Source organism: Benincasa hispida, chromosome 4 (genome assembly GCF_009727055.1).
Source record: "Benincasa hispida cultivar B227 chromosome 4, ASM972705v1, whole genome shotgun sequence".
Taxonomy (NCBI): domain Eukaryota; kingdom Viridiplantae; phylum Streptophyta; class Magnoliopsida; order Cucurbitales; family Cucurbitaceae; genus Benincasa; species Benincasa hispida.
The window spans coordinates 30,581,072-30,596,207 of record NC_052352.1 but is presented as its reverse complement, the minus strand read 5'-3'; the positions used below and the strand labels follow the sequence as shown (position 1 = coordinate 30,596,207).

Sequence of the window (15,136 nt, the reverse complement as noted above, 5' to 3'; positions counted from 1 at the left end):
GAACATATCTAAATATGTATAGATCCCTATGATTTTTATCGTGACGAATTGAATGGAGGACTACATATTATCGATATTTTATTTAATCAATATATAAGATATACAAGTATGATTATTTTTGATGCATCACACCTAACTAGTCTATATGAAAGCACCTAACCAAAGGTTATGAAGAATAAAACTTTTAGAAAGTCTTTTGTGTTGTTACTTTGAGGAATATTCCCAATAAAGTAATAGAAAATGAAGCGATTCCCAACGTAGTGGATTTTATAGAATCATTTTCCTCATGAAAAAAGGGGAACCTGATTCCAATCACCTTATTATTTTCTTATTTTTAATATGTTTCATTCAAATTTGAAAACATAAACCACGCTTCTTCGTTATTATTAAAATAAACATAGTTCAACCGTGTACTGAACTAAACTCTTGTTAATATAGAATTAATTGATATTCTTATTTTTTCCACCAACTTCTTCACGGCTGATGATCCTTTTGACAATAAAATTTTAAAGCCTTGAAGTTACTAAAATCTGGAACACCAAACCAATAGCCAACCTGAGAAAATAATCAGCCAAATCCCTGTACGAAGATCAAAGAAGCATATGCCAATTTTAGTTTTAAATAATCCTTAAAACTAAGGCTAAAGCTAATCCCTATCCATAATCATTTTCTTTTTTATTTTTTATTTTTAAAATTAAATCTATAACACACCTCTTTCACCTCTAAATCTTTTACTTTGATACGTATTTTTTACCTATATTTTCAAAAAACCAAAGTAGTTTTTAAAAACTTGTTTCTGTTTTTTAAATTTGACTAAGAATGAAACTCTTTTACTTAACATTAATACAAACCATGATTAAAAAATAATAATAAAATTAATTTTCATAAACAAAAAATAAAAACGAAATGATTATTAAACGAACTTAATTTTTCAATTTTTTATATGTACTCATCTATTTAAATTTTAAGCTTCTTAACTTCTTTTTTTTTTCCTCATCTTTTAATAAAAATCGACCATTTAGTTATATCAAATCAAAATTAAAAATGAAAATTTCTAAATAAGCTAAATTCTTTAAATATATTTTTAGAAAGCAAAGAAATCATGCCTTTAAGTATGTGATTTGTTTGATTCGTTTCTGTATGATTAATATTGTTATTGCCAATTTTTCTTCTTTTTTCTAACTTTATTATTGTCAACCATTTCATTGAAACAAAAAATATGTTTTTAAAAAATTTAGCACTACAATTATGCTGTTCTTTGGAATGTCAGCTTTCTTATTATGATTACAGCTTCACTTTTATAAAATAAAATTTGTTATCTAGTAAGGCTGAGTTTCTAATTTCAAACACTTTCTAAAAAGTATTTTTTCTTGAAATACATTCTATAAATATAAAAAGAAATTAATAAAAATTCTTTGTGTTCAGTTAAAATTTATAATAAAGTGATTCTAAAGTTGTTTGCCGTCAATCACTTTGTTGAAGAATAAATTTTAAAGTTTATGAAACGATTTTTCCATTTTAAAACAACTTGAATAATTCTAAAGAGATTTTTAATTGTTAGTGGAATACCCTAAGGTTTTTTAAAATAAAAAAAATTAAAGAATTAAGTTAATTAATCCAAACGCACTTAAAGTCAGAAAATTGTGTTTTACAAACGTATGAAAAACAAAAACAAAATCTTAGTTGGTTTGATAACCATTTCGTTTTTGTTTTTTAGTTTTTAAAACACCTCATTCCATCCTTAAATTCATTACTTTGTTCTCTGCTTTCTACCATCGTTTAAAAAATAAAAAAATAATTTTTTAAAAAATTTGTTTTTATATTTAGAATTTAGCTAAAAACTCAACTCTTTTATTTAAAAAACTGCAAACCATTGGAAGAAATTGGAGGAAATAGTCTTAATTTTTAAACAAAAAATCAAAAATAAAATGGGTTACCAAATGAGCATTAGAAACTTTAAATCATTTAGGTTCAGATAACAATTTCGTTTTTTAGGCTCCTTTTAGTAACCATTGGTTGATGTATTTTAGATTTTAGAATTAAGTCTATAAACACTCATTACACCACTAAATTTCTTGCTTTTTAATCATTTCATATTTTTTTTAAGAAGCATTTGAATTTTTAGCCAAATTTCAAAATTATTAATTTTTATTCTTAAAAGTCGGTGAAGAATTCAAAGGTAAAAAAAAATAATAATAAATAAATAAATTTGTGCAGGTAGAATTTTCAAAAACCAAATTGTATTGAAAACCATATAAAAAGTAGGTTAACTTAATTTGGAAAGAAAAAGAAGGCAAAAAACAGTGGTAAATATTAAAGGAGTTGAAATTAAACTTACATGGTAAATGGTTAGGAAGAAACTTTGAAGCGCCATTGTAAGAGGCTCCAAAGAAACAATTGGTAGTAGTGTTGAATCCAGGAGGACAATTACATATAAAAGAATCAACAGGACCCGAATACCCACAAACCCCACCACTTTGTTCACAGCTCGAACACCAACTCGGATAAACATTATCGATAGCAAATTTATACTTAAGAGCAATTCCATATTTCCAGCTCTCAGCATCAGACTCTCTCCCATTAAAGCTATAAAACCCAGAATAAGAACCACATTTCAGCTTCTCCAAGTCCATCTCAAAAGAAGGCCCAAAATTCACAGGCGTGTAAACACAGCACCCAGAGATTGGAATATTGAGGCTCACAATTGGCTTACACCCATATAAGAATCCACAAATCGGCATTCCTCGGCTATCGCAAAGCGACACTCGAGACGAGTTGTTTCGGTCATTGAACATCCCGTTTGGGGAGTAAACAGGAGAGGAGCTTGCGCAGTCGAGTAGGGCGAAGATGGTGTCGCCGTGGAAGGTGAAAGGGGCATCCCAGTCAAGGCCAAACCCTTTGCTCGGCTGGTTGCAGGCGCACGTCGACATGGTGGGGTCGGAGATGTAGAGGACTTGGTTGGTGTAGTCTATGTTGGAGATGGGGTAGCAGCCAGTGTGGGTTGTGAAGATTAGCTGCTGATGGTCGTTGCAAGTGATGAAAGGGTGGAAGCGAGGGTCGCCGCACCCACTGCCGCTGCCAAAAGGGTAACGGAGTGGGAGGTCGCCGCAGGTCTTTTGGCAAGTTTGGGAGGCGATGGAGGGAAAGAGGAGGAAGAATGTTGTGAGAATTAGCAAGGTATGAGTAGAAGGGAAGAGCAGTTCCTCCATTTCTTTTGGGAAGAGAATGATGTGAGAAGTGAGAGGAATGGTGGGATAATTGTAGTGTAGTTTAGTGTATATATTTTGAGCAATACCTTTAGTTATATGGTAGGGGTTACCTAGGATTTTGCTTCTTATTTTATTTATTTTTTTGCTTAGTGGTGCATATGGAAAGGGAAGAATTCTCTTGTTTAGTGGGGTTTGTATAGTGGGAGATAAGTTTTGGAACTTTTGGTGTGTAGCTAGTTTTGGTTTACACTTTATTGTTCCATATTGCATATTGTTATTTGATGCCTTATTGATTGCATTTGCAAGTAATTATGGAAAAATCTTTAATTTTCTAAACGTTTATGGTCGTATGGTAAAATAAATTATTTAGGGTATGTTTGGAACTGAGATGTTGAAATGCCTAAAATCACTTTTGACATGCTTAAAATCACCTTCCTTCTAAAATTGTAATGTTTGACAATAATGAGAAAGTAATTTTGGAAACATCTAAACTTACTTTTAGGGCATGTTTGGGAGTGATTTCCATGTGATTTTTGTTAGTAAAACCTATGGACATGCAACAAGAAGCACATGCACATGTAATAAATGTTACGACATTAGTCTTTTGGCAAGTTTGGGACACGTATTTGTTGATGTCAAATTTTGGACAAGGGTTAACGCACTTGACCTTCATGTGACACCAGCAGTGAATTTGTTTGGAAAAGAGAATAATGTGACTTGCAAAAGAGAAAACCTATACACTAGGGTGGTATTTGCAATATACTCCAATGCTTAAGTCAAAGAGTGAAAGAATGTGGAAGCTAGAGAGTTTGATAATAGAACTCGAGTTATCTCATATGAAGTTATAATGACATATTTATAGAGAAAGTTGACTTAGGGTGTTCCCTAGGGTTTCAAAGTTGTCTTAGGATAATTAGATAATTGACCGAGCCAAGTAGTATGTCCGGTTTTTATTTGGCTCAGGTTGACCGTGGTCTTGGGTCCAAGACTGAGTGTCTTCCTTAGGTTATATCTATAGGGATAAAAGCCCTAACGCAACAGAAAAATCAAGACCTAACTCGAAATCAATTGAGAAATTGAAATATCAATACACTAGGAAAAATACATAATAAAAAGGGGAGACGTAAAAACTCAACCTATTGTTTAAAATAGGTTAAACATGCATTAAAATTAGGAATTCAATCATAGAGGGAAAAGAAAGAACACTTACTTTCGTTGATGACTCGAATGAAAGGATCAATTCTCCTTGGGATTGAAAGCACGAACACCACCAATTCAAAACCTCCATATTTTCTCTGAGAATTTGAGTATTGGTTTGTGGGAACTAATCTCTAATTGGAAAGAAAGGAGAGATTTTTTTGAAGATATTTGTTTTTTTCACAAACCTTTCTGTAAAGAGAATCACCTTCTACAAAACTTACATTTTGCAGGTATATCAACCAATGGAGAGAGATGAAATGTGGGAGCTATCCCACGTTTCTAATAACTCCCTATGTGAGAGTTAAATAAAAATCAATTAATTTAAAATAATTAATAATTAATTAAATCTAATTTAATTATTGATTTCATTTAAATCACATTTTAATGAAACATCTCTCACAAAATCTATAGTTTTAATTCAATTAAATTAATTAAATCAAATCAAATCAAATCAAACTAAATTAATAATTAATTAGTCTTCCAATTAACTAATTACTAAATTAAATATCACATATTTAATTTGACCTACATGTGAATCATATTCAATTGTATTTCTCTCATAACCTATAGTTTTAATGTATATCTAATACGCATTAGTTTTAACTTATAGTTTTAATATGAATCCAATTCATATTAATTTAATATTTGAACTCCTTCAAATATTTAGTTCCCTCATAAGTTAATTTTGAATCATATCTAAAATTAAATCTATATTATAAAGTTTAATTAAAATATAAACTTTATATTATAATGTATCATTATACATTATACTATTTTCTTAAGTGAATTTGAACATTTCAAACTCTATTCAAGACATAATTACCTGAATTCCTTTTACGAGCTAGGAAGAGGACCTCATGAACCGACAAATCAGAAGCTCCAACGATATGAGATTAATTGGCTAAACTCATTAATCTCAATAACCAATATTCATTAACAGTGGATACATAAAGACCTATAGCTACACTCTTCTCACTGCAAATATATTTTTGTGTCCATAGATATAGACCAATAACAGCAAGTTAGCCTTTCACAAGTGTTCATAATACCAGTTGGGTAAAAATTACCATTTTACCCGTGGGTTACTTCTTTATCCTTAAGTACCATTGCTCCTCTAATGAACAACCTGTTTATGGTCCAACCATTAAACAAAAAACCCCCATTGGACCAATGTGAGGGTAAGGCTCTTTGTTCAAATCCTGGAGGCACCACTAAAGGGAACATTCATCTACTTACCCTATTGTTAGGAATATTGTATTATTGTGTTCCCAGCTCCCCACTTGGTCTTGTCCTCAAAATGGTATGCATATTAAGTCAATGAATTAGCCACTCTCACCCATACAAATCAGTGGAAAATTCCTAGTGAGCAGAAGTTCATAATAGACTCAGGAATAAGACTAAGTTGCCTAGGTGATCATCTCATTAAAATAGAAACCTAACTAGTCAACGAAGTTACATCTAGTGATTACTATTTTGTAATTCGATCTTATGCAAACTTATTGCATAAGATACCCTCACTCGCATCTCGTCTACACGAACACGTTGGATCATTATATTTGTATCAAATATAAAGTGAGTGGTATTCATAGTGTCACTAGGATAAGGTACCTAGTCTTATCCCTATACTATAAACCCTTTAGGTTGTATCTTTAACATTGATCATTGTATATCTCCACATACAGTTCAAGACTCATATGACAGCCTAGGATTTTAGTATATTGGATTTAGGGTTATTCAGACAAAACGTATTCACCACAATAATAATACTTATTGAAATAACATCAATAACTCTTTATTGATGACAGTCAATTATTTACATTTTTATCTACGAGTTTTAGGTCATAAAACAGAACAATATCTGGGCATAAAATGCTATTTTGGGCTAAGTCATTTGTAAAAAATGCCCCAATAGGCATTTGGAAAGGGTCGACCTCGACCTCGGTAAGCCAGGGTCAAGCCAGCCCCCTTTTCCTTGGCCCATTTTCGTCTATAGTTGACACTTTCAGCCCGTATCATGCTTCTATTTGACTTTGAAATTTCCAAACGTCAACTATATCCTAAAGGAATGGAATTCACCGCGGAAACATGTAAATGTCGTACAATTTGAATTCAGTTTGTACATAGAAAAATTGAGAAGAAAAATTCACCAAAATAGGATACATAATTATCACCTAAGCATGCTTTCTAAAGAGAATTGGGGGAGAAAGAAACTCACCCTTGAGAACCACAAAACTTCACGAGAATCCCCCCCGAGATCACGAACAATACTGCTTCAAAGTCATAGGAACTCTTCATCCAAGTTGGACACCACCAAACAGAGACCTTGTTAATGGGAAACAAGGAAGATGGAAGTGTGGGCTCCGAAAAAAAATTTAGCAAAGGATTATCAAAGAGATTGAGAAAGTGAGAGAGATCTGTGTGATTTTTTCAAAGACTTATGTGTTGTATTTTTTTCTCAACAACACAGATAAGGAAAGAGGGAGGGAGTTAACTCCCTCTCACATTGTATTGAAATAATTCCCCATCAGGGAAGTTATTTTCAATGTTATATTAATATAAATAACATAAATAATATTTATAATATGCGTTTAATTATAATAAATCATATTATATACATTAATAATCATATTATAATACAACTTTCTCTTATGTAACTTCTTCTCATAAAATTCTAATATGAGTCTAATTCATATTAAATTTTAATCTATAGTATAAATCCTATTTATTTACAATATTTGAAAATCATTCAAATATTTTTCTCTCACATATTATATAGTTTTAATTATATATCATATTTATAATTATCTATATATTATAATGTATCAATATATATTATACATTATATTAATCATATTAATATAATTAATTACTTAAATTTCCTTAAATAAGTTAAACAATTCAAATTATTCCAAAAATAATCATTCCTTGTTTTTATCCTATGTGAGCTAACAAGGGGACCTTATAGACCTATAGATTAGAAGCTGCAATGATACGAGATTAACCAACTAAACTCTTTAATTGGATTAATCAATATCCATTAACTGACGGTTGCTCTACTAAAAATGAGCGAATTCCATCTCGTGTTGTTGTGTTCCCAGCTCCCTACTTGGATAAATCCTCAAAATGGTAAGTATTTTGAGTCGGTAAATTGACCACTCTCACCCATACAGATCAAAGGATTGTCCTCATGGATAGAAGTTTGCCACTCACGATTAAGGTCAATTTACTTATGGTCATCCTAGTGAAAAGTAAGTTTCTTCAAGCAACGGTGTTATACTGAGAAACTAATCATTTCTTGGTCTGGTCTTATATAAACTTTTATACAGGATACCTCTACTCACATGTCTCCAAATGAACAATATGAATTATATTGTTTGTAACACTTACAGCTCGTGTAACAATTACAAAGTGAGCCATATCCACAGTGTCACCAGGGTAAAGCACCCAACCTTAACCATATACTGCAGACCTTTTATGTTATTAATTGAACATGATCCTTCTTTATATCTACCATATACTGTTCATGTTTCATTAAACAACCTTGGATATTTGTTTATTGGATTGAGTTAATGCTATCTAAATGTCAAATAAAATACTTTCCATTTTATTCAATAAATAATTTGTATTTACAAATAACAAACTACAAGATGAACATATTTAGGACACTAAATCAAACAATATTCTACTTGTCCTAAAGTGAGTGGGGTGTATAGTACCAAAAACAATATAAAGTACAATATAATAACCTAGGGCATCCCACATACCCAAAAAATCTTCCACTTGCATTAGACAAGATGACGCATATCTTTTAGACCTGGACTGTCAAAGTAACCCTAAAAAACCTTAATCGTGAGAGCCTATGTAATAGGATCAACAATGTTGTACTTTGAAATGATCATTTGAAATGATCATTATGTCGATCACATCTCCTCGTTGCACAATTTTCCTAAATGAGATGATACTTGCACTCAATGTTCTTTCCTCATTTGTGGCTTTGAGGCTTCTTGGAGTTTGAAACAACACCACTATTATCACAATATAGGGTGATGGGCATTGACATATTTATAACAACCACCAAATTTGTCAAAAAAATTTTAAGCCAGATAACTTCTTTAGTAGATTCACAAGCAACTATATACTCTGCTGATGCGGTATTTTATGTAGTGGAAATATGGATGATATGTGTTGATGGAATTGTATTGTGCACTCAAGTTTCCCCACCGGAATTCAAGTGTAAATTCCTCTAAGTTTCCTGGTAAGTCCAGGGTCGAACACAGAGACTTGTGAAAATAGATTGCGTTAGTAATTTTGATGAAAACTTTGTGGTAATCGGGTAAATAAATAAAGTATTTGATTTGTTGTTTGCGTTGATAAAAAAAATAAATAAATGCGGTGGATTTAAGAAACGAAAGTTGCATTGATAGATGCAATGAGTATGCGATGAATGGGTTGAGAAGATCTTTAGCTAGCGTTACTCGGGAATGTGTCAGACTATGCGATCATGTTACTACCCTGCACAGCAAGTCATTTTCCAATGTAAATGCGATGCTCCTAAATCTAGGATGCATGTGTTGAATGCAAAAGTTTCCATAGAGCTTATTTCTAAGTGTCTACTTTTGTCCTATGTGTTGATACAAGATGTATGAAAGCAAGGTGACCGCATACAATCATATCCTATCTCTAGGATACATGCGATGCGTTGATAATAAATAGTGCTCATTCCTAAGTGCCTATCTCTTGTTTATGCATTCTAATCTCGTTCTTCCAAATCTAAATTCTAACCTGACCTTCCCAAGTCTAGATCTTATCCTTAGACTACCCTCTCGAGTATCTCTAAAGAACGAAGGAAGCATACATAAATAAGATAATCGCAAAGAATGAAGATTCCCTAGTTGTGCTAGCTAAATGTTTCTCAACCCATTCAACTAATTTAGCTACTCATGCGTGAATAATAGAGAGTGAACAGATATAAAGAAATAAATTCCATTCTTATAAATGAGTTGAGTACAAAATATCAATGGAAGTTAAAGGTAGAGAGCCTGGTAGCAATTCCTTGCTGACCGAGGCTTTTTACATTGAAGTCTCTATTCTGATCTAAGTATGTTCCAGCTTCCATAGGCGTCGGCCCTCTCTCTGTCTTTGGAGCTTTCCGCACTCTCCCAAGCTTACCAGAATGATCTATCGGCACAACTTCCTCCCTCGCATCTGCCTTAAAATGAAAGAAAACTATGGACAGAGGCATGAACGTGTGGAACAAAAGATTGTAAAAGTGGTGAACCCCTTCTCTGAAGAATGCACTTGGTATTTATACAGCATCCATGGTGAAAGGTGTCTTCTCTCTCCTGGTTGTATAGATGGGATAGCTTTAATTCCTTATTGACGCACCGAATAATTATCATCGATAAAGCTAAATGTACTTTGTGACTATTATCGACTGTCATCTTAATTTGGATTCGACTGTCATTAGCTTTCTGTCCCATCATTCTTAATTGGCCTTTCACCCAGATGCACCCACCATGTTGCACTGACCAAGTTGCAGCGATCCTTCTCGGGCGAATGTTTGCGAGTACGATCAATGCAAAGCCTTGCGGTGAAGTTGCACTTGACCAATGAATTCCTATGATCGCAATCTTTGCATTGTGTTAATGCATATTTTGCACAAAAATAAAAAAAAATCAATTGTTTCGATGTTCTGAGCGCATGCGACCGCAATATTACTAAATTGATCCTTAATGGACACAAAGTAACATATTTCATCAATGCAATCCAACATTGTTTAAGAACTTAGCACTATGATAACGTGCATTTATGCCCGTTATCAGCTATCTCCATGGTAGAGTCAACAATACAGCCTTGCTTGATGTCATCCATGCTATAGCCCTTCGGTTAGGAGTAAACACTGTTCCTAATGTGGATTTCCTGGAATCCTTATCAGTTTGAAAATGAGAGTCAAATGTATCCTATATGGACCAAATCCTTAGCACCATACACAAGCATAACTTTTCATTCTCCTAAAATACTTGAGAATAGTTTTAACTGCCATCCAGTGAACAAATCTGAGATTGGATATATATCTACTGACTAGTCCCACTGCATAGCAAAAGTTCGACCTAGTACACAACATGTCATACATAAGGCTACTTACTGCAGATACATAAGGAATGTCACACCCCGCCTCGAGCCCGAGGTGAGGCATGATATTAACTGATGCTACTTTGTTTAACCTACTAGTTTCTTTTAATAACCTTACTTATAATAGCAACGGAAAATATTACATGCTTTTATTAGAAACTAGTTTACAAACTCAAGTTACATTTACATGAAAGTCCTTATCCTGACAACTAATCTCATTTAATACTATTTTTAGACTTGTGGCAGACCTTAACCAACACCGCAACCAAGACTCGTCAGCTACCTGCAAGATAAACATAGAGACAAACCATGAGCTTTACAAAGCTCAGTGAGTGGTAAAAAAAATACAAATCTTTCACAAACATGATCACGAGGTTCTCAGGAGAACCCCCACTATACCATGAAGCTTTCACAAACTCATTTACACACACGGTAGATGGTTAACATATCATAACTCAAATATCAACCTATGTGCACATAATTCTCCCAATCATGGGCTCAGAAGCTAGGCTCGTCAGCCCTCTGACCATCCCATTTCGAGGTTTCTTTGTCCCACAGGCTCAGGCACTAGACTCCTCGATCCCCTGACCATCCTGTAAGGATTCATTCTGGGCTCAGGTTCTAGGTCCTTAGACCCCCTGACTATCCCAATGTCATACATATCTCATAGCATAACCTACAGCATATTAATGCACAATATGCTTAAAAGAACAAAGGAAGAAACCACTCACAGTGATTTGTTGAGAACTTTCTTCGCAATTCACCCGGTTTCCCTTGTTCCACCGTTGGACCCTATTTTAGGTTTAACTTTAAGCTTAGAATACTAATGCTTTCAAGCCTTATCTCAAGACATTCCCTTCTTCAAAAATCTGTGAAAATGTCTTAACTATAATACCTTAAAGTTTCTCCTTGAAATTTCTTGGCAAAAGTTCCGAGTCTCAAGTTTATTCCTCCTAGCCCGACTGACTCCTCATTGGTGAGCACTTCTTGGTTTTCCTTGATTTTGATAGCCTAGAGTTAGAATTTCATTGAGGCAGCCCTCATACTGAAACTACACTTAATTTAGGAACTTTTGGTTTAAAAATCACCTGATTTGCACGAGTAGTTTGGAAAAACTTCTTCTTTGAAGTTAGCCTATGTGTCTGTCCATACAACCTTGCTCCCTTTGTGCCTTTGCTTGCACCTCCGACCGAGCACTGTTTTCTCTTCTCTGAGTATCTCTTATTTTTCCCTTTCTTTGTGGTTTTCAAGTACTTAACTAATGTGTGGGTCGAAGTGAGGCATTCTTCCCTTTTTATAGGCGTTCAACACTTCTTCTTTGCCCAACACCTCCTCTATTGGCCACATCCAAGTGTTTTCTTTAGCATCTACCAGCTTCCAGCCTTTTCCACCTCCTGCTTGAGGTGTTTTCACCTCACACCATCAACGCAACCATTGAATCAACACAATCTTAAGTGTCTTCCTCCTCCATAGCCAACACTTGAGGCTTAACTTTGCATGTCTACTCGTGCATCCACCTCATTTCCTTAAGGCCTAATACTCCCTCCTAGCAAGCCACATGTCTGGATGACGTCCTTCATATGCGTTCATCCTTCATATGCGTTCATCCTTTATATGCGTCCATCCAACTCAATATGCGTTCCACTAGGATGATGACCAACACCTTTTTCAGCGCATACTACTAGCCTCGGATATCCAACGCATAGCAACCCTTGGGTCAACTTGGTTCTCAACTCAACACCATCGCATCTCTTATAACCAACGCAACCCACCTCATTTACCTTGTTACAGCAAGCCTTAACAACAAGGGCAAATCACTATGCGTCTATTCTAGCTCGTTACATCGCATAGTTTATACCTTATCAAGGCCGCCGCATCCACCATATCCATCACATCCATCGCTACACGCCATTGCTTACTACCAATGCATTCCTTCAGCCACATACGCGCACACCATCGGCTACATACCTTCTGTTGCATACTAGGCTACTCCACCGCATGCCCTCGGCCGCACATTCTCATGTAGCAAGGCTGTCACAGACCATCAACGCATAGCACTGCGTTCATGTCATCAACGCATATTATGGTCGCATGACATCAACGCATAGCTTTGTGACATGACATCAATGCATAGCACCACGTGCATGTCATCAACACATAGCATAGTCACATGACATCAACGCACAGCAGTGCGCGCATTTCATCAACGCATCCCTTCGGCATCAACCGCATACTCTCGCGTCCAATGCATCCATCGCTTCCAACGCGTCCATCGCGTCTGCCTCCATCGCCTCATGTCTCTATCGTTGCATGTGATCCATAGACGCATGCCTCACACTGCGTCACCGCATACCCTTGCACCACAGCAACCTATCAACGCATCTCCTTCGGTCACATGCCTTCGACCGTATAGACGCATACCATCATGTTCAATACATCCATCGCAACCGTCGCACCCCATGCATTAATCTAACCTCCAAAAGCAGATTTCATCCTCGAAATTTAAAGCAATATCATAAACATATTTTATTTATTTATCTCGTCCTTTTCAACTTTATTTAAATTACATAAGTTTTATTCAACTTTACATAGGTTCCATTCCCGAGTACTCCTTCCTTAAAAACCAGTAGTCCTTCCAAGCTTGAATTTCTCCTGAGTTACTGGTCAGATCGTTGGTTGGACAGTCTTTGCACTTATGACCAGGTTGTTCACATTTTAAGCACAAACCTTCTCTCCCCTCTTGGTCTTTCCAATGACTCTTATGGCAACTACGGCAGGGGTAGACTTTAGTCGCATCAAAAGTTTTTGATTGATTGAACTTGAGATGTCGTAAACTAATTTTATGAGCCCTTAGCTCAAGAAGTGTTCCAGAAACATTTTTTGATTGAACTTGGTTCAAGAGATAGGTTGCAGCCTCCACTGTACAACCCTAGAACGAGTTAGATAGAGAAGCATAACTCATTAGACTGAACCATGTCTATCATGATTCTGTTTCTCCTTTTTGATACACCACTGTGTTGGGGTGTACCAGGTTTTGAGAGTTGAGATTTGATTCCATGTTCTATCAAATATTTCTAGAATCTTATATCCATGTACTCTACATCTCAACCAGATCGAAATGTTTTAATCTTTTTACCTAATAAATTCTTAACTTCCACCTTGTACTTCTTGAACTTTTCAAGTGTATCAAACTTGTGTTGCGTTAGGTAAACATACTCATATCTTGAAAAATCATCTGTAAAAGTGATGAAATATTCATACTCTTCTCTTCCCTTAACATTCATTAGACCATGGAGGTCTGAATGTACAAGTTCCAAGGATTCTTTGGCTCACCTTTTCGAATAAAAGGTCCTTTTGTCATTTTACCTTCTAAACGAGATTCAGATATTGATAAAGAATTTTCTTCTAACATTTTTAGAACTCCATTTTTTACCAACTTCTCAATCCTATGAGATTCATGTAACCTAGTCTTAGATGACAAAGATGATCATTTTCTTTTGGAGAAACTTTAAGTCTTTTGCTTTGTGTGGTTGCAGTGTTGAACATTTCAACTTAATGAAGCATTTTAGATGCAACAGTCTTAGCACGTACAAATTGTTTTCGTTTATTATTGAACATATGTTAATACCATTTTTTAAGATAAATGTTTTATCACAAACAAAAGATACTTTATATAATTGTTCCAATAAACAAGAGACGAAAATTAAATTCCTCTTAAAGTGAAGAACAAAGTAAACAACATCTAGTAATATAAATTTTGAGTCAGAAAACAACTTCAGGCTCCTTACTGCAATTGCCAAGATGACCTGTCCCGTTCCAACCTACATAGTCATGTTTCCACCCTTCTATTGCTGTCAAGAACTAATTTCCTGTAATGAAGAAAAACGTGGTTAGTGGCTTCTGAATCAAGTATCCAAGTGAAATCGTCATTTTTATCTAAACAAGTTTCTAGAACAAATAAATCATTTTTATCTTCTTTCACTGTCTTCTTCTTGACCAATTACTTAGGGTATTTTCTTTTCCAGTGCCCATTCTTATTGTAACAAAAACAAGCTCCGTTTGTAACCTTTGACCTTTTTTCCCTTTTGGGCAACAACGAGTGAGGTAGCTTTATTCCCCTTACCACCATTCTTCTTCTTTCACTTCTTAGAGCTTGAGGAAGAAGGCATGGACATAGTCCCAGAGGTAGAACCCTATAGAAATTTTTCAAAGAACTGGCAACATTTGCCTCCCCGTGTTGTCCTTTGACTTTCGTCAAGGACTCATAAGTCTGTAGCTCGTTGAGAAGGGTGGTAAGGTTGTAGTCTATATTGTTCATGACAGTATTGAAGTGGACCATCATATTAAGGACATGCTCCCAAAGAGACGATCCCTTGTTCATTCTGGCATTGAAGATGTATTTTAGAGTTCCATGCCTAAAATGTGTGGCCGGTTGCCCCACATATCTCACACATTGACTCCATGATCTCGCAAGTAGTGATCATGGGTTTATGATTTTTGGCCAAGATTTCCATTAAGCTTGCCAAAATATAGACTTTGGCCTTATCGTTCGCCTTAGTCCATCTATCATAAGCATCACGTACATTTCGTGATGT

General features: G+C 34.9%; 1 protein-coding gene across 1 annotated transcript; it reads right to left on the bottom strand.

The window, feature by feature from the left end:
- Positions 1-258: 258 nt before the first annotated feature.
- On the bottom strand, positions 259-3,401 carry LOC120075181. The gene is made up of 2 exons (XM_039028376.1): positions 2,339-3,401; positions 259-579 (listed from the first exon to the last, which is right to left on the bottom strand). The coding sequence occupies exons 1-2, from the start codon at positions 3,207-3,209 to the stop codon at positions 524-526; spliced, it is 927 nt and encodes a 308-aa protein (XP_038884304.1). The 5' UTR covers positions 3,210-3,401; the 3' UTR covers positions 259-523.
- Between the last annotated feature and the right edge of the window lie 11,735 nt (positions 3,402-15,136).

What these genes read in the sequence shown, in the direction of transcription:
- LOC120075181 (XM_039028376.1), bottom strand. Translation starts at nt 3,209, where the DNA reads ATGGAGGAACTGCTCTTCCCTTCTACTCATACCTTGCTAATTCTCACA. An exon ending in TCTTCCTAACCATTTACCAT is followed by an intron (nt 580 to 2,338) that starts GTAAGTTTAATT and finishes ATCTTCGTACAG; the next exon opens with GGATTTGGCTGATTATTTTC.